The sequence below is a fragment of the Girardinichthys multiradiatus genome, chromosome 18 (genome assembly GCF_021462225.1).
Source record: "Girardinichthys multiradiatus isolate DD_20200921_A chromosome 18, DD_fGirMul_XY1, whole genome shotgun sequence".
NCBI lineage: Eukaryota > Metazoa > Chordata > Actinopteri > Cyprinodontiformes > Goodeidae > Girardinichthys > Girardinichthys multiradiatus.
The window spans coordinates 26,788,786-26,809,334 of NC_061810.1; the positions used below are offsets into that span (position 1 = coordinate 26,788,786).

The following is a 20,549-nucleotide window of genomic DNA, read 5'->3' on the forward strand; positions in this document are numbered from 1 at the left end:
AGTGTAGTGTAATGTGGGCTGACTGAGGAGACAGTGAAATAAAACACGACGACGTTATCATCCAAGTGCTTTATTTGTTTTTTCCGAGTTACAATTAAACCATAAGATGAGAAGTGGTAGCTTTATTCTATACATCCTGTGGGTTTTGAGATTTTAGAATAAAAGCACTGCTAATGAAAAACAGTCTAAATTACACTTAACTCAAAACATAACACCAAGATATATAAACAGTATTTATAAGACTATGATTACAAACTCCACAGCAGTGTTCTCCCAACAAAATGATGTTGCCCAAACTCAATTATTTAAATAAAGCATGTTTATTGATTGACTCATTGATCCCTTAAAGATTACACTCCACTAGTATCTGGTGAGCTGACATGTGATCTCAACTCTGCAGGAGTTTGTCTCCATCTCAAGAAAAACCTAAAGAGAAAAAGAAAAGGTTCAATGAGAGGCGTGTTTTTACTTGGTCATTCTCAATAGTTGTGCATTATAGAAAAGGAGAAAAAATGATATAGGAAGCATTAAGAAAGCCAGAAAAGAGGTTTAAAAAAGGCACACGGCTCCCCCTAGCGGTTACATTGAGTACTGCTCCACTTTCCTTCATAATACTGCAAAGTCATCCCCAGCCCCATTTTACATTCTCCAGCTCCTCTACCCATTTTCTAGTCCACTTCAGAGAAAAAAAAAGGATAGAAAGATAGAGGTAAAACATATCTAGGCTTTTAACAAAAAATATTAAATAAATACAACACAGCTTGTCATTGTAATTACTGCATAAGCACAAGGTGTTTCTGGCCAGTTACACATTCCTAATGTAATGAAGACTTATAATGTTAAATTCACTTTGAGTGGACAAAAAATGAAAAGGTCTGAGAAGGACAGTTTACACAGGTGCATCTTAATAAATCAGAATATTAACAGAAATGTAATTTATTTCAGTTATTAGATTTATAAAGTGAAACATTACACAAACTGCTAAAAAAAAAAACTGTTTTTATTTTGTTGATTACAACTTACAACTAAAGATAAGATCACAGAAGACTATCAGAAAAGGAATTTAAATCCAGAAATGTTTTGGTATACGAAATCGTGGAGGAAACTCCTGACCTTAGAGTTGTCCAATAAACTTTGGAGGTTCTTTCTAAAGAAGCTCGCTGTTCACAGAGTTTTGTATTCGTGCATTTTAATGGAAAGTTGAGTGGAAGGAAAACGTTAGGCAAAAAAGGGTGTACAAGCACCAGCAACACCCATAGAGATTTTTGGAGCGAAACTGTATCAAGAGTTTGGAGGACTGTGGCTCAAGCCAGAGCTTCAAAGGCCACCACACAGACATATCCAGAACATGAGCTACAACTGTCACATTTTATGTTTTAAGCTACTTCTGAACCACACGCAATGTCAGAAGCATCTTATCTAGACTAAGGAGATAAGGGATAGAGTCTCTAGAGGCTAAAAGAAAGACTGGAGAGGCTCAGACTCCAAGCTGCTTGAGGTCCAGTGTGAAGTTTCCACAGTCATTGGTAATTTGGTGAGCCAGATAATCTGCTAGTGTTGGTCCACTTTATTTTATAAAGTCCAAACAAACAAACTGGACTGACCAAAAGCTCAGAGTCTATAGAGGATTATCGAGCAGAAGATGAGGGACACCTGAAAGGCAACAAGGCAGAAGAGCTAAAGGTCGCTATTAAAGCAACCTGGGCTACCTCAGCAGAGCATCAGACTGATCTCCTCCAAGCTGCATTGATGGAGTAACTCATGCAAAAGGAGCCCAGACTAGTTACTGAGTAACAGTACATGACATACCTTTCAGAAGGCAAGGTATTAAGATCAATTTTTAAAATGGTCTTATATAAAATGCAATCTAAAATGTTTTGTGGAGATCAACTTCCAGATCACAGGCAGGAGGACAGGAAAAAGCAGAAGCCCAACATTCAAGAAATGACATGAGTGTGAGGTTTTTTATGAGTGAATAACTGGTACAAAAATGAGTAAACATTTCTCTGGTCTCAGCAGCCCTTTTCTGATTGTTTCCAGAGGATTAATAATTTATTGATTACAAAGGAAATACCCATGCCACCTTTCATAAATGCGTTTTTCAATACATTGAGAGCATCAACCATTAAGTTTCTCAAACTGCTGATAATTTAAATAAAAGCATAAATTGTTCATTGGCAACAACTTTCCTAAACTTTATGAACAGCTGACCTCTTCATCTACATACCCCTCAGAGTTGGGACATTTATAATTCTCTGCTTAATTATACTCACCTCTTTCCTTTTTTATACCCCAAAAGAACATGAATTTAACATTTCTTACATCTTTTGTTACAGTTTTATTCTGTTTCAGATTGTATTGAAGAACATGAGTTGCTTTTTAAATGTGCTAAATAAATACACATAGCATTGTAAAAAAAAAACATAAAGCTGCGCACCAAACCAAGTCGGAAACAACCATTCAAGAGAATTTTATTTGTGTTCTTGCACACTTACCATTAGCAGACCTGCACTGTTTGAGCACCTCGCTGAATCCTTCACAGAGCTTCAGGTCACTCTGGTTCTGAGCACATTCCAGGAACTGCTTGAGTTCGTAGGAGCACACCCCCTGCTGTTGGTCTGCCTGCTGCTGGTACGGCTCCTAATGGGACACAAAACACACGACGAAATGATGTCAGATCTAAATGTGCAGGAAGCAACTTCAGGTATCTGCAGTTCTTTCCAAACACATGGGTCTCACAGTGTGAAGTGTAAAACCAGTCAGGCTTACATGTGTTCCACAAAAGTTGTTTATCTCATTACAGGAAACACTGCCAGGGCTGTATGTCATGTCTTCTTCTGGTTCTGGAGGTGTTCACTGGTTCTGGTGCCGTGTTGATGTTAAACAGGGTTGTTCTTTTCCTTTCATTTTGTTCAGTCATTAAAATCCTGTTCATAGTGCAAATAACAATACTTGCACTTACATATTTCAGTCCTCCTATATTTTTAATTATAGGTAAGTCAAAGCAATGCAACTTATTTCAGATGCTACGCTAACTGGTGTTTGTTTTAGAATTAGAACGTTGAAGTAGATTTCTTGATTTGACTCGAGTAATTTCAGGTTGGCCCCTTCAAAGAAGTCAGTCTTGCTTACAGGTGTGAATCCTTCTTGTCTCTCCACTGATCCAAACCAGAGCTTTAACTGTCATGTTCATTTTATCACTACTGTTTACTGAATCTGTGATTACAGTCCTACCAGCTGTCTGGTAAACAAAGTAATCTTCTCTAACACTATTCTGGTTTCACAGCAGGCTGCCGGCCACTTTACCTGGTACGTGACGTCAGGCTTGGCAGCGTCAGACTGTCCTCCACTGAAGGCTCCAGTCATGGCGTGACCAATGGTGTGTCCCACTGCAGAGCCCACCGCCACGCCAGCGGCTGTCGATGCCATTTGTGCAAATAAACCAGGTTGTCTGGGCGCTGCGGCTGGTGCGCCCACTGCAGACGGAGGGGTCTGCATGGGGACCGGAGCGTGAGATGAGGGAGGTGCCGCTCTGGCCATTGGTGGAGGTGATGGTGGTGCCCGGCTGTGAAAAGTAAAGTTCAATTTAAAAAAGGTCAAAATAAAAAGCCAAACTCAATAGAACAGAACTTCTCTTTTTCTAATATATCTGTAATCTTAAAAATGAAATTTGGAAAATTAAGAGCTACCGTAGAATAGCAACTAAACTATGAAAAAAAACAATTTGTTCATAATGAGAATTAGATTTTAGCAAAGAGCATTAGACAAATGTAAAGAGGTCACTAAGAATTCACGTTCATACAAGAGTTGTTTTTTTTCCATTTTCAGAGTGAAAAGTCCAGCCTGGTGTGTTTAAGGTCACTGGTTGGAGGTTTCTTCAGGTCGTATTACACAGCAAAGCCGGCGAAACTCTCAGCCACCGTTCATCATGCTGATATTTACTTCTAAACTTACAACAGTGTATTTATTTAAACCCATCAGCTGTAGCAGCCCATGTGTGGTCACTGTTTGAGGTGAAATATCTGCATGTCATCCACTAAATTATTTCATCTGTTTAGTTGTATTAGGGTTTCAGCACTTATTAGCAACTAAATGTAGGCAGCATGCCTCAATGTTACAAATATTTAATAATCAAACACATAATCTAGAAATACTTGCTGTTGGTGCAACAAATTAATTAACTACTTGAGAAACTGTCAACTTTGCTCGTTCCCGGTAACATTTTAAGGAAGTTGTTAAAGTTTAATTACAGTCTACTAAAAGAACAAACACAGAAATCTAATTAGTGATCATAATACATGAAAATGTTTACCTCTTTTTCTGGTTTGAATGAAATGTATATTTGCTTAAAAACCTTCTAACTCTGAGTGACCTTCATGTAGTCGATGGCGTTTGAAACAACGTGACTCTGCTGTTAAAACATCCCATTTATATGTCCAAATACAGTTTTATATCACTGACAGCAGTACATTTCATTAACTTTAATGGCGTAGTCTCTGTCTGACATTTGACACTGTAACCGTTACCTAAATGTTAGCTTGCAGGCTAACACCCACCCCAAATTCACACCGCTTCAACAACTTAAAACAGCATCAAATATATCCTGTTACCTGGCGGGAGGGCTCATCCTGGTGGGCCGGCTTCTGCTTCCTCTTGGCATTTTCAAAAACTAAATTTGTTTCTCTGTCAGTATGAGAAAACAACCGACGCGACTCTGGGCTGGTGCGACACACGTTCGCAGTTTTATCTCGACCTTAAGTTAATCCGGAACTTTCCATGTGTTACATCAGCTATCCTCCGGCTGACTTCCGGTGCCACAAAAACAATTGTGTAACTGACAAATGATAAGGTTATGGTTCTTCAGAGCCATTTTAGGTCCAATTTGAAACATTAAGTTCACAAATTGTAACATGTTTTTTTTCTTCCAGGGTTCCAACATGTTCATCCATAACATGTTGGAACTTCGGTGCTTATGTCACAATGTGCATAAATCATTGTTCAAATCTCCCAAAGACTGCAAAAGCTTTAATTTTTAATTAAAAAAGTTGACAAGGTTTTAACAGGGTGAGAGATCGAAGTGGAGATCAGCAGTAGAGGTCGACTTATATGGGTTGTTTTCTAAAGGCCAAAGCTATCGCCTATATTTTGAAATAATAATCTTTTTTACTATTATTATTAACCTGATTGGAAAATAAGAGTGGAAAAAATATATATAATGACAGGTCTAATCAACAGAGATTTTACAGTATTCACAGCAAACAATTCAATGTTATGTTTGAAATGGGTGGGAAGAAGTATAAACTTATAAAATCCTACCCCAGTACCTCAAAATCAAATGTGTCCTTGTAATATGTTGAGTAGTAGTTGAAGTCAGTAGAAATTATTCAATATACTTAAATATTCAGCATTATCTTCAACTTATGATAAAATAGGTTCATTATGATGGCAGCTAGTCATCGATATTCCATGTTGAATATTATTTTCATTTCTTGACCCAGGATCAGCCATTTTCTTGAGGTTGAAAACAGATATTTACATACACTGTAAAAAAAGACATAACCTTTTTTCTCACATTCTGAAATTAAATCAGATTAACCTTATTGTATTTTAGGTCTGTTAGGTTTACCAAATTCATTTCTATTTGCTAAATGCCAGAAAAATGAGAGAGAGGATCTTACTACTTTCTCTAAATTCAGATGTTTACATACATTAAGATTGCTATGCCTTCACACAATTTGAGGAACCCAGATCAAGATGATGTCATTGCAATGTAAGTTTATAATAAGTTATTTCACAACAGTTTAGTTAAATAGAGGAACACCTGAAACACGCTGCTTCCTTGGGTATAATTTCCAGGTGCCTGAAGATGCCTTTTTCAAATGTACATACGATTATATCCAAGTACAAGCAACTAGGGGAAGTCTAACCATCCTACTGTGCAGTAAGGAAGCTATGTGTTCTAGAAATAAACATATTGGTGTATATTGAGCCTACTGAACCCAGAACAAAAGCAAAAGAGCTTGTGAAGATGCTGTCTGAAGCTGGTAAGAGACTTTCATTATCTATGTAAAAAGGCGACTTATCTTTTTAGACAGAGCATGTAAATAAGTGCTTTCAACTGTGTGTGGTAAGCCACAAAAAAAAAATGAGAGGGTTCTTTAAAAAAAACCTTTCACTCATTATTCTGGCTTTTAGTAAGTACAGATTATTTTTGGTTATCATACAGAGAAATCACACAGAGTAATTGGGAGATCCAAAGCAAGTCTTGCCAGGTACTGTTTAATATAATCATTAGATGAGACAGAACATCTTATTTTAATGAAGGATACTTCAACAAGTTTCTCGAAACTTTCTCATGAAAAATATGTCCTTCAAATACCTTTTTTTCAATTTAGTGCAATTGTAGAAATGCTATTTATTGAATAGATTGTTTAGATATTTTTTAAACCAAGAGACATCCAGGCTGATAACTGTGCTGTTGAGGAAAGACATGTGGTCTCAGTAGGTGGTCCTCCCTTTTGTCTCTGTGTTCAGGCTGCTAAAGGAATCCAAACAAAAATGTGAAGGTGGTTTTGATGCCAAAACATAACTAAGTAGCTTCTCAGGTGCTGCATTTAATGATCCACCATTTATGAGGCCATTATTCATTCTCTGCGTGAAACATTTACATATCAATTTTGCATAACAAAAATCAGTACCTCAAACATTAAATTGTAACTAATTAAATTTAGAAATTAAATCAATCGTAATTCAATTCAAATAGGGCAGGTTGAACTGTGATTCGTCTGCGATGAAAATGCAAGTAGAAGTTTATAAGTAGTCCTGATTTTTAATAATACTATAAAACTGGTGCAATGCATTAGCAAAATAATCAGTTTTTTTTACACTGTGGTTCCAAAAGAGCTTACTATAGGAAAATTGTGAAAACAGATTACATGACATGTAAAAATTGGCTGATGTGATGAAAACAGGACAAGGGTTTACAAATACAGTAAAAACACAAATCTGTTTTTATGAGGTTTAGTTTTAGCCAAACCCACCATCAAATATGGAAAGACAACAGATAAAACAATGATGGTTTATTTATCTTTTCCATTCACAAGAAAAACAAAAATCCCAGGAAAATCTGGTCATACACCAGAACATGTTTACAGCACAGAAATGCACTCAATGACGCATGTAATTAAATGTACAAATTATGCATACTATTATAACTAAAATTATACACTGCTCAAAAAAATAAAGGGAACACTCAAATAAAAAAATCCTAGATCTGAATGAATAAAATATTCTCATTGAATACTTTGTTCTGTACAAAGTTGAATGTGCTGAAAACAAAATCACACAAAAATCATCAATGGAAATCAAATTAATTAACCAATGGAGGCCTGGATTTGGAGTCACACACAAAATTAAAGTGGAAACACACACTACAGGCTGATCCAACTTTGATGTAATGTCCTTAAAACAAGTCAAAATGAGGCTCAGTATTGTGTGTGGCCTCCATGTGTCTGTATGACCTCCCTACAACACCTGGACATGCTCCTGATGAGACGGCGGATGGTCTCCTGAGGGATCTCCTCCCAGACCTGGACTAAAGCATCCGCCAACTCCTGGACAGTCTGTGGTGCAACGTGACGTTGGTGGATGGAGCGAGACATGATGTCCCAGATGTGCTCAATCAGATTCAGGTCTGGGGAACGGGCGGGCCAGTCCATAGCTTCAATGTCTTCATCTTGCAGGAACTGCTGACACACTCCAGCCACATGAGGTCTAGCATTGTCCTGCATTAGGGGGAACCCAGGGCCAACCGCACCAGCATATGGTCTCACAAGGAGTCTGAGGATCTCATCTCGGTACCTAATGGCAGTCAGGCTATCTCAGGCGAGCACATGGAGGGCCGTGCACTCCAAAGAAATGCCACCTGGCAGGCAGCAGATCTCTCTCCACGGTGTCTCCAGACTCTGTCACGTCTGTCACATGTGCTCAGTGTGAACCTGCTTTCATCTGTGAAGAGCACAGGGCGCCAGTGGCAAATTTGCCAATCCTGGTGTTCTCTGGCAAATGCCAAGCGTCCTGCACGGTGTTGGGCTGTGAGCACAACCCCCATTTATGGACGCCGGGCCCTCATACCATCCTCATGGAGTCGGTTTCTAACCGTTTGTGCAGACACATGCACATTTGTGGCCTGCTGGAGGTCATTTTGCAGGGCTCTGGCAGTGCTCCTCCTGTTCCTCCTTGCACAAAGGTGGAGGTAGTGGTCCTGCTGCTGGGTTGCTGCCCTCCTACGGCCTCCTCCACGTCTCCTGGGGTACTGGCCTGTCTCCTGGTAGCGCCTCCAGGCTCTGGACACTACGCTGACAGACACAGCAAACCTTCTTGCCACAGCTCACATTGATGTGCCATCCTGGATGAGCTGCACTACCTGAGCCACTTGTGTGGGTTGTAGAGTCCATCTCATGCTACCACGAGTGTGAAAGCACCACCAACATTCAAAAGTGACCAAAACATCAGCCAGAAAGCATCGGTACTGAGAAGTGGTCTGTGGTCCCCACCTGCAGAACCACTCCTTTATTGAGTGTTTCTTGCTAATCGCCAAAGATTTCCCCCTGTTGTCTATTTCATTTGAACAACAACATGTGAAATTGATTGTTAATCAGTGTTGCTTCCTAAGTGGACAGTTTGATTTCACAGAAGTTTGATTTACTTGGAGTTATATTGTGTTGTTTAAGTGTTCCCTTTATTTTTTTTGAGGAGTGTATTACAAGCAACATTGTAGGTCCTTTTATTTAACACAAATATTTTATATAACAAAAGCAAAATCAGCAAGCATGGAAAGAGAAACAGGCTACTCTTTTTTCCCTTTCTTCTTGTGTTGCTTATGTTGGATACTTCCTCTTCCTCCTCTGCCTCCATGTGTTCTTCGTCCTTCCCATGTTGGCATAGGAGGCTCGATCTCCCCAGGCCGTCCTCCTCTGTCTGGGACGCTGCCCATCAGCATCTAGTGAGAGCAACAAGAGAGTAAAGTAAAAAATAAATAAATAGAAGCAACTTCATCTGTGCATATACAGGTCCTTCTCAAAATATTAGCATATTGTGATAAAGTTCATTATTTTCCATAATGTAATGATGAAAATGTAACATTCATATATTTTAGATTCATTGCACACTAACTGAAATATTTCAGGTCTTTTATTGTCTTAATACGGATGATTTTGGCATACAGCTCATGAAAACCCAAAATTCCTATCTCACAAAATTAGCATATCATTAAAAGGGTCTCTAAACGAGCTATGAACCTAATCATCTGAATCAACGAGTTAACTCTAAACACCTGCAAAAGATTCCTGAGGCATTTAAAACTCCCAGCCTGGTTCATCACTCAAAACCCCAATCATGGGTAAGACTGCCGACCTGACTGCTGTCCAGAAGGCCACTATTGACACCCTCAAGCAAGAGGGTAAGACACAGAAAGACATTTCTGAACGAATAGGCTGTTCCCAGAGTGCTGTATCAAGGCACCTCAGTGGGAAGTCTGTGGGAAGGAAAAAGTGTGGCAGAAAACGCTGCACAACGAGAAGAGGTGACCGGACCCTGAGGAAGATTGTGGAGAAGGGCCGATTCCAGACCTTGGGGGACCTGCGGAAGCAGTGGACTGAGTCTGGAGTAGAAACATCCAGAGCCACCGTGCACAGGCGTGTGCAGGAAATGGGCTACAGGTGCCGCATTCCCCAGGTCAAGCCACTTTTGAACCAGAAACAGCGGCAGAAGTGCCTGACCTGGGCTACAGAGAAGCAGCACTGGACTGTTGCTCAGTGGTCCAAAGTACTTTTTTCGGATGAAAGCAAATTCTGCATGTCATTCGGAAATCAAGGTGCCAGAGTCTGGAGGAAGACTGGGGAGAAGGAAATGCCAAAATGCCAGAAGTCCAGTGTCAAGTACCCACAGTCAGTGATGGTCTGGGGTGCCGTGTCAGCTGCTGGTGTTGGTCCACTGTGTTTTATCAAGGGCAGGGTCAATGCAGCTAGCTATCAGGAGATTTTGGAGCACTTCATGCTTCCATCTGCTGAAAAGCTTTATGGAGATGAAGATTTCATTTTTCAGCACGACCTGGCACCTGCTCACAGTGCCAAAACCACTGGTAAATGGTTTACTGACCATGGTATCACTGTGCTCAATTGGCCTGCCAACTCTCCTGACCTGAACCCCATAGAGAATCTGTGGGATATTGTGAAGAGAACGTTGAGAGACTCAAGACCCAACACTCTGGATGAGCTAAAGGCCGCTATCGAAGCATCCTGGGCCTCCATAAGACCTCAGCAGTGCCACAGGCTGATTGCCTCCATGCCACGCCGCATTGAAGCAGTCATTTCTGCAAAAGGATTCCCGACCAAGTATTGAGTGCATAACTGTACATGATTATTTGAAGGTTGACGGTTTTTGTATTAAAAACACTTTTCTTTTATTGGTTGGATGAAATATGCTAATTTTGTGAGATAGGAATTTTGGGTTTTCATGAGCTGTATGCCAAAATCATCCGTATTAAGACAATAAAAGACCTGAAATATTTCAGTTAGTGTGCAATGAATCTAAAATATATGAATGTTAAATTTTCATCATGACATTATGGAAAATAATGAACTTTATCAAAATATGCTAATATTTTGAGAAGGACCTATATGTTAATAGTTGTACCTTGTAGACAGCGGTTCTCTTCCCAGGTTTTATTGGTTCAACGAAGGACTGATCCTCTCTGGCAGCCAGCAGGAGCGATGGAGACACTTGGGAGGATCCAATGAGGGACAAAAGGGATGGCACTGAGGCTAGAGCAGCACTGCGCTCCTGCAAATAAGAGCCTGTTAAACCAAGGATGTTAATGCGGACACAGCTCAAGTGAGGTCATTATTTAAAGCTAATATGTATCCTGGGTCTTCCAGTGGCAGGCTGTGATCCAACAGTTTACTGAGATACTTATTTTAGCTTGGCCTCAACAATAATCAACATCTGGTTCTTTATTTTTAACGGCTGAGATTAAAGTGGATAGTGGAAGTACAGGTGCACCTCAATAAATGTGAAAATCATAGAAAAGTACATTTATTTTAGTAATTCAGGTCAAAAAGGTGAAATCTGGTTTCTTATAAAGTTTGAAAATTACCGAAGACAAATAAAAAAAGGATTTTTGACACAGAAATGTTGGCCTAATTATGTTGATGTACAGTACAGTAAATGGACAGTTAATACTTTCTCAGAGCTCCTCCTGCATGAATCACTGCATTAATGCGGCGTGGGATGGAGGCAAGCTGCCTGTGGCTCTGCTGAGGTATAATGGAAGCCCAGGTTGCTTTAACAGCAGCCTTCAGCTCACATATACTGTTGGGTCTGGTGACTCATCTTCCTCTTGACAAATACTTGATAGATTCTCTTTGGGATTTAGGTCAGAGTAGTTTATCGGTCAAATAACCACAGTGCTGCCATAGTCATGAAAGCAGGTATTGATACCTGTGACAGAGTGGGCAGGTATCAAGTCTCCATAAAGCTTATTGGCTGAGGGAACCATGAAGTGCTCCAGTTTTCTAGTAGACGGCTGCACTGACTTTGGACTTGACGAAACAAGCTTAACCTCAAGCAGCTTAGATTGTGTGAGCCTCCGTTCACCCTTCAGAGTGTGGGACCTGGATTATCAAATGAAATGCTAAATTTACTTTCCTTTTTAAAAAAAAAGAGGACTTTGAACCACTGAGTTTACAGTCTGGTCTTTTTTTCTTAATCCCAGGGTAAGATGATTCTGATGATGCCTCTGGCAGTGGGTTAAGATAAGAAATGTTGACATTTGCTGTCTATGTCCATGATGCATCTGTGTCCAGTAGCTCTTGAATTACCGACTCCAGCTTCAATTAACACATTGTGAATGCCCTCAAAATTTCTGAAGGGACTCGCATTTCTCCCAACACCGTTTCCTTCTGCTTAACTTTCCATTTATATGCTTGGATACAGCACTCTGAACAAAAAATAAATTCTTTAGCAATGACATTTTCACATTCATATGATTGTGGAAGTCCTAACATAGCCATAAGTGTTTTGCGTTCAAAATCCTTTTTTATTGGTCTTATGTAGCCTAACGTTTAAATGTTCTGAGAACCTGAATTTTGGGGCTTTCGGTTAGCTATAAGCCATAATCATCAAATTTAAAATAAACAAAAGCTTTTAAAAGTTTTTAATCCAGGTTAAATGCAGAAAAGCGTTGTTATGACTGACTTGTTCAGGTCAGTACAGGCCTGCAGATGTTTTTGTAATATCACTGAATTAGATAATGGTGGAAATGAAAAACAAAAACAACAAAAACAAAGCAGACTGAGCCTAGGACCACACTCAGTGTTGAACAGGCTTCTGTAGCTATACTCAAACATAATCACTTTTAACATCTGATAAGTCTTCAGTTTGTCCAGAACGACACGGGTGTAAACAACCATTTACTCAAAAACAGACTTGGACAGACTCATTCATTAAACGTGGCTAAATATAGCAAGAAGAAAGAGTGACCCATATCGTGTTCTTGTTGCCGACCGTAGACATTTTAATCTAGACAAGCAATGCCTTTCTTTTAAAAAAGGCAACTTTCAAGACCCTTAAATTGGCTCTGATTTCAAGTGATTTACAGACCACTTTTCTACAAAAATCTGAGCACTTTGATTGTTTCAGTAAAATACAGAAAAGAAAAATCTAAAAAATTTATTTTTGTGAGCCCTAAACTATTTTGAACTTGGCGATTTTAGTCTGCATGGCGAAAAGTTAGAACACCACTGAACGAAGAAACAAAAAAATGCTGCAGGTATTGCACATTACACTCATTAAACCGTGACTGTGCTGACCTAAGCATTCCCCGGTTGGTTTCTGTCGCTTCAGTCATTGAAGCAAAGATTTAAACATATTACACAGTCTAAGACTGATGTATGAAATTAAGCTTCTAATTATTACGGGTATGTGCAAGGATCAATCTAAAATACCTAAATTGTTTTTCTGAAAATATTAGATAAAATAAAAAATAACTTCAACAAAGTATAGAGAGTATGTGAATTAAAAAGAGAAAGAAAATGCCTAAATTTGCTGACTTTATCTTAAATCAGCCAGTTTTTCTGATTGTCAAATATGAATTAATAAATTTTAAAAAGACATATTTTATACATGAATCTGATTACAAATGAAAATGAAACAGGAACTTACCGATAATGACAAAATAATTGTACTATCCTTGTAATAAAAATAACAGTTCAAACTCATATTTGGTTTAATTTGTATCTTAACCCACATGGGAAAAAAACTCTTAATGTAAAAACTGAATGATCCACTTTCATCTCAGCTGCTGGTAGAATGAGTGCATTAAAAACAGGATTTAGCATGACTACCGTTTGTTTCTCTCCCCACGCAAATGACTCGAGCGTAACCTGGAAGCGTTTAATCATCATCTGTCGCCGGCACTGATAATCCACCGATAGAGTTTGATTGATCCTCTGCAGCTTCATCTGAACGGAACAAAAGCAAATGGCTGCAAAAATTAATGAAAGGAAGATTAACATGAGAGCCAGACGTTCATGTGAACTTACCCACTGCTCCGAGCTTAGGCTGGTGTTTAGAAGAGGGTTTGTCATGTCTCCACCCGGTAGACGAATAAGCCTCAACTTCACCTGAATTTCCAAAACAAAGTTCTTTAGCTCTGGACTTTTAACTGTATGTATAATGTATGAATCTCCTCCTCCCAGGCTTACCTCATTCTGTACATCGTCAAACTGAGAAGAGGTATCCAAACCAAGTGCATGCAGCAGCAAAACCCACTCTGCCTGCATCTCCGCCTTCCGTCTGTCCGTGTCCGCCGCATCGGCGTCTTTGTGTTCTTGACACAAATCATCGTAGCTATGATGCTCAACTCGCTGCTCTTTCACAGATTCTTCTTCTCCTGTCGAATTCCCTTCAGGATGCAGCTCCTTCCTCTTGATTACATGAGCTGCTAGCAACTCTGACACAAGGAAGTCTGCAGATTCACACAGTAAAAAAGTGTAAAACCAAAATGATAAGTTAATATAAAATGATTCTTAAATTAAAGTACTTCCTCACCAGTGACCCTGTTGAGGGTAGAAGGTTCCAGCACATCAGAGGTCATTACAGCAAGGGGGGAGAACATGTTTGACAGCAAATTTCTTAACTCTTCCACCAACAAGACATCACCTGCCCCCTTCAAGTCTAGAAAAATAAAACGGGACAGTTTAAAAAATGTATAATATCTATAATAAAAAAGGTACTGTCTACAAAAGGCACATTTATGTATTGCCTGTCATTCTTTTTAAAAACGCTGTTATTCTCATACATTTCTATGTAATATGCCCTACAAAACTAAAAATCCAACATAATACTATATGATTGTAATCAAAGTACCTTTGGAATAGCATTAGATGCTAAATTTAGATTGCTGCACCAGGAAAAGACAGTTTAACATTTAAATTGCTCCATTCTGACTTGCAAAAGTATTCACACCCCTTCTACTTTGTAACATCCACCACAAAGTATTTAACCGAGATTTACTACGACAATATTCTGTTTTATGCTAAATAAATATGATGTAAACATTTCAGGTAGAAAATGAATAACAGCCTCATAAACCGTGGATCATTAAATGTAGCAACTGAGAAGCTACTTGGTTATATTTCAGCATCAAAACCACCCTCTTCACAGAGCAGCCTGAACACAGAGACATGAGGAAGGACCACACGTCTCTCCTCAAGCAGCACAGTTATTAGCCTGGATGTCTCCTGTGTAAAAAAAAATAATAAACCCAATCCATTTAACGAACAGCATGTCTAAAAACAAATTGCTGCTGGATAATTTAAACAATAAAAATGGTACCTGAAGAAAATTTCCTAAAGAAAAGATTTTTCATTTGAACGATTTAAGAAACCTGTTGTTGCAAGTATCGTTCATCTTCAAGCAGTAGTAAATCTAAATCGTTTTCGAAAACTTAATAAGATCTGAAAAGTGTGGCTCGCATTTACATTGTGGAACCACCTTTCACTCTAAAGTCTTTTGGGATGCTCCGTGAGATGTTCAACAATCATAAAATTGATTTATAACCCAAGTCTGTTTCAGAATTCTGTACAGCTCCTCTGTGACCTGTCTGCTGTGTTCCTGTGTCCTCCTCACGGTCTTTGTTCTCTAATGTTCTCCAACAGACCTCTGAGGCCCTCACAGAACACCTGAATTTATACTGAGATGAAATTACACACACACACTGTTTACTAAATAGGAGATTGCTCGCACTGCATTTTATCAGGGTATAAGAGCACAGCGAGCTGGATATAAGTGCATGCCCTAATGTTAAGGTTTGTATTTGTGAAACACTGCGTTTCTTTGATTTTACAATTATGCAATACTTAAATTTAAATTTTAAAAACGTCCTACTCGATTTCAAACATAATTCCACTCATCCGTTGGGTTAAGATATTAACTATAGTATTAGATGACCTCACCTGTCAGCTCCGGACGCAGAGCCCTGAGCTCCGCGGACAGCCAGCTGAGAAGCGGGCAGGGGAGCTCATCACACCTGCACCGTTTGAGGCAGGAACCGCCGCCAGGGTACCTGAACAGGAAGTGAAGACGACAGATGAGCTCACCTGGGCAGAAAGTCAGCAAGTTTCACCGTGCACTGTGAAGTCCAGAGTCGGTGAGCGTTAAGATTAAACGAGAAAGATGAAGGCGTATATCACAGCTAGTTTTGAAGCTAACCCAAAACTGTAATTAACTTTTAAACGATTTGCCATATAGAGCCATACAGCCCGGTCGCGTTGCAAACAAAAAAATAAATAAATCAAATAATTGTTTCTCACCCCAGAGCTACAATAGCTGAAATTGTCTCCACGCTTCTCTCCATTCCCAGAGTGAAACGTTGACGACTTAATTGATATCGGTTTCTATCAGTGTTCTCAACCTGCAGGTATAAGTTAGAGCCTGTTTACATAGGCTGCTTCCGGCTAAAGGGATGAAGTAAATTTATACATATATCGCCCTCTGCTGGCCGGAGTAGGCACAGACAATATATCGCCTCACAGGAAACACAATTTGATCAGTGGTATGTATAGTCTGTATCTATTTAAACAAGTTTGTACTGTAATTGAGGACTTGGGTCGTGATTAGGGGTTTTAAAAATGCAGCATTTCTGCCTACACTGCTGATGCTGTGGTCTAGGTAACAGAAACTATAACTGGTGAGATCTGTTAAAAATGTTGAGATTTTCAAAGATTAAACATTCAGAGGTTAGGAAATCTGCTGCAGCCTGTTTTTTTTTCATCACGTCGTTCTCTTCATGACTGCTGGTTTTCATCCTGTTTGAGGGTCCAACAACAATAAATCTCTACAGTAAGTATTATGAAACATCAACTGAGGAGCTCATTTACTACCCTCTGCCATTTCCCACCCCTACAACAGTCCTCATGGTTCATGTATACTTGTGAATTTAAAGAGAGAGAGCCAAATATACCTTTATGACTTGTTAAGGATGAGATCATACAGTATAGTGTGACTCAGGTAAAGTTATGATCCAGAATCAAATCATTTTTTTTTCCTGACTTGGTAAATGATGACATAATGTCACTAAAATCAGTTTAATAGGCTCTGTAAATGTTCTCTTGCCTTTAATTGTTCTTTATGATCCAGCTCTCTCACCACTGCGTCGTGTGTTCCTGATAATGAGGAACTGGGTGAATGTTCGGTGTCATTGATTTGCTAAGGGTGCCATTATCACCTCCTTCTGAGGATTTTATGGTCGTCAGGTCTGCTTCAAGGCCACTATTTCTCTCTCCTTATGCACTTTTCCCCAAAGATAATCTGGAACATACGTGCGTCTGATAACCAGTGCTATCAGACGCACCTGCAGTCTGACCTAAAAGAGGGTGTCATCTGTGCTGCAACAATTCATGTAAGCAGTTCACATTAATTAAGTTTAATGTCTCTACACACGTCTGACTGTATGCACACATGTGTGAAGCCAAGGGTTCTATTAGCTTTGCCTGCATGTATTGTTGAGCTCTGCAGGACTTCACAGCAGGCGTTCTGTTAGCAACCCATCACACTGGTGGCACATTGTCAGGAACAATACAGACAATAGCACCGAGGCGTGCTGAGCTCTGACGTTCAGTCTCTCTATGTTTGTTGATCCCATATGTACAGAAGCTGACTACAAAGCTCTGCCATGCATCAGGATGCTTTGTCTCTTATTCCCAGGACGCCGGTCCCTGCTCCAAGAAAGCTTACGGAGGGTGACCCTTAACCTCTGAAGAGCGTCTAGACAAAGAAGGGCACGCATTCCCCCGTTTGAGGCAGTCAAAAACTTTAAGCAACAGACTCATTATAACAAGGAGGAACAACACCTGTTTATTTGGTATAATCTAACAAATGTGCTTTTTATAAATGTTCATATCACCCTCCTCTGTCGCATATTTCTTTAATATGAGTATGCCATTTTTGAGAACCTTTCTTTTCTAATGCAATTTTTGTTTCCAATACTGTCTTTATAGTTTTTTTAATTTGTGTGTACATGTAAGCTTCCATTTGCCTTTCACTTTGCTGCTGACACACCTGAATTTCCCTACTGTAGGACAATAACGGATATTCTATTCTATTCTAATGTTACCTGCAGGGATATTGATATTATCTAAAATATGACCATCAATTTATACATAAACATCTGAAGCCAAACATATTTAAAAACTAAAAATATCATAAATGTGTCTTGATGTGAGTACTCCCAACCAGCAGGTATTCTGTGCCATAAACAGATATTCGCCTCCTGTCACACTTATATCAGAGAAAGAAAACCAGAGTAAAGACAAGATGTGGTTTACAAACTATGTTATTTATTAAAGGCAAAAACCTTTCCATACAACAGCTGCTATCAGGGGTCGGCAATAACTGGCAATGAGTCTTTCACATCCACATCACTGTGGGCCCTCTGTTGTTTGCAGAATAATTTTTAATTCAGCAATACTGAAAGGGTTTCAAGTACAGGTCCTTCTCAAAATATTAGCATATTGTGATAAAGTTCATTATTTTCCATAATGTCATGATGAAAATTTAACATTCATATATTTTAGATTCATTGCACACTAACTGAAATATTTCAGGTCTTTTATTGTCTTAATACGGATGATTGTGGCATACAGCTCATGAAAACCCAAAATTCCTATCTCACAAAATTAGCATATTTCATCCGACCAATAAAAGAAAAGTGTTTTTAATGCAAAAAACGTCAACCTTCAAATAATCATGTACAGTTATGCACTCAATACTTGGTCGGGAATCCTTTTGCAGAAATGACTGCTTCAATGCGGCGTGGCATGGAGGCAATCAGCCTGTGGCACTGCTGAGGTCTTATGGAGGCCCAGGATGCTTCGATAGCGGCCTTTAGCTCATCCAGAGTGTTGGGTCTTGAGTCTCTCAACGTTCTCTTCACAATATCCCACAGATTCTCTATGGGGTTCAGGTCAGGAGAGTTGGCAGGCCAATTGAGCACAGTGATACCATGGTCAGTAAACCATTTACCAGTGGTTTTGGCACTGTGAGCAGGTGCCAGGTCGTGCTGAAAAATGAAATCTTCATCTCCATAAAGCTTTTCAGCAGATGGAACATGAAGTGCTCCAAAATCTCCTGATAGCTAGCTGCATTGACCCTGCCCTTGATAAACACAGTGGACCAACACCAGCAGCTGACACGGTACCCCAGACCATCACTGACTGTGGGTACTTGACACTGGACTTCTGGCATTTTGGCATTTCCTTCTCCCCAGTCTTCCTCCAGACTCTGGCACCTTGATTTCCGAAAGACATGCAGAATTTGCTTTCATCCGAAAAAAGTACTTTGGACCACTGAGCAACAGTCCAGTGCTGCTTCTCTGTAGCCCAGGTCAGGTGCTTCTGCTGCTGTTTCTGGTTCAAAAGTGGCTTGACCCGGGGAATGCGGCACCTGTAGCCCATTTCCTGCACACGCCTGTGCACGGTGGCTCTGGATGTTTCTACTCCAGACTCAGTCCACTGCTTCCGCAGGTCCCCCAAGGTCTGGAATCGGCCCTTCTCCACAATCTTCCTCAGGGTCCGGTCACCTCTTCTCGTTGTGCAGCGTTTTCTGCCACACTTTTTCCTTCCCACAGACTTCCCACTGAGGTGCCTTGATACAGCACTCTGGGAACAGCCTATTCATTCAGAAATTTCTTTCTGTGTCTTACCCTCTTGCTTGAGGGTGTCAATAGTGGCCTTCTGGACAGCAGTCAGGTCGGCAGTCTTACCCATGATTGGGGTTTTGAGTGATGAACCAGGCTGGGAGTTTTAAAGGCCTCAGGAATCTTTTGCAGGTGTTTAGAGTTAACTCGTTGATTCAGATGATTAGGTTCATAGCTCGTTTAGAGACCCTTTTAATGATATGCTAATTTTGTGAGATAGGAATTTTGGGTTTTCATGAGCTGTATGCCAAAATCATCCGTATTAAGACAATAAAAGACCTGAAATATTTCAGTTAGTGTGCAATGAATCTAAAATATATTAATGTTAAATTTTCACCATGACATTATGGAAAATAATGAACTTTATCACAATATGCTAATATTTTGAGAAGGACCTGTATTAACAGCATGCTTCGGATCATTTGACAATATATCTTTCTGCTTCAGATCCAGACTTTAACTAGGCCATTTCAAAATCTTCATTTTGTTTTCATTTTGTCCACTTAGGAAGCAACACTGATTGACAATCAATTTCACAGCTGTTGTTCAAATGGAAAAGACAACAGGGGCAAATCTTTGGCGATTAGCAAGAAACACTCAATAAAAGAGTGGTTCTGCAGGTGGGGACCACAGACCACTTCTCAGTACCGATGCTTTCTGGCTGATGTTTTGGTCACTTTTGAATGTTGGTGGTGCTTTCACACTCGTGGTAGCATGAGATGGACTCTACAACCCACACAAGTGGCTCAGGTAGTGCAGCTCATCCAGGATGGCACATCAATGTGAGCTGTGGCAAGAAGGTTTGCTGTGTCTGTCAGCGTAGTGTCCAGAGCCTGGAGGCGCTACCAGGAGACAGGCCAGTACCCCAGGAGACGTGGAGGAGGCCGTAGGAGGGCAGCAACCCAGCAGCAGGACCACTACCTCCACCTTTGTGGAAGGAGGAACAGGAGGAGCACTGCCAGAGCCCTGCAAAATGACCTCCAGCAGGCCACAAATGTGCATGTGTCTGCACAAACGGTTAGAAACCGACTCCATGAGGATGGTATGAGGGCCCGGCGTCCATAAATGGGGGTTGTGCTCACAGCCCAACACCGTGCAGGACGCTTGGCATTTGCCAGAGAACACCAGGATTGGCAAATTTGCCACTGGCGCCCTGTGCTCTTCACAGATGAAAGCAGGTTCACACTGAGCACATGTGACAGACGTGACAGAGTCTGGAGACACCGTGGAGAGAGATCTGCTGCCTGCCAGGTGGCATTTCTTTGGAGTGCACGGCCCTCCATGTGCTCGCCTG

The 20,549-nt window shown here is 40.2% G+C and overlaps 2 protein-coding genes across 2 annotated transcripts; both read right to left on the reverse strand.

The window, feature by feature from the left end:
- Positions 1 to 54: 54 nt before the first annotated feature.
- On the reverse strand, positions 55 to 4,772 carry chchd2 (coiled-coil-helix-coiled-coil-helix domain containing 2). Its single transcript, XM_047391837.1, has 4 exons — positions 4,611 to 4,772; positions 3,307 to 3,565; positions 2,496 to 2,640; positions 55 to 426 (listed from the first exon to the last, which is right to left on the reverse strand). The coding sequence occupies exons 1-4, from the start codon at positions 4,658 to 4,660 to the stop codon at positions 416 to 418; spliced, it is 465 nt and encodes a 154-aa protein (XP_047247793.1). The 5' UTR covers positions 4,661 to 4,772; the 3' UTR covers positions 55 to 415.
- A 3,950-nt stretch (positions 4,773 to 8,722) lies between these two features.
- On the reverse strand, positions 8,723 to 16,033 carry im:7138535 (uncharacterized protein LOC797998 homolog). Its single transcript, XM_047390792.1, has 8 exons — positions 15,873 to 16,033; positions 15,516 to 15,625; positions 14,110 to 14,235; positions 13,764 to 14,026; positions 13,602 to 13,682; positions 13,404 to 13,520; positions 10,696 to 10,842; positions 8,723 to 9,001 (listed from the first exon to the last, which is right to left on the reverse strand). The coding sequence occupies exons 1-8, from the start codon at positions 15,914 to 15,916 to the stop codon at positions 8,849 to 8,851; spliced, it is 1,041 nt and encodes a 346-aa protein (XP_047246748.1). The 5' UTR covers positions 15,917 to 16,033; the 3' UTR covers positions 8,723 to 8,848.
- Positions 16,034 to 20,549: the final 4,516 nt, after the last annotated feature.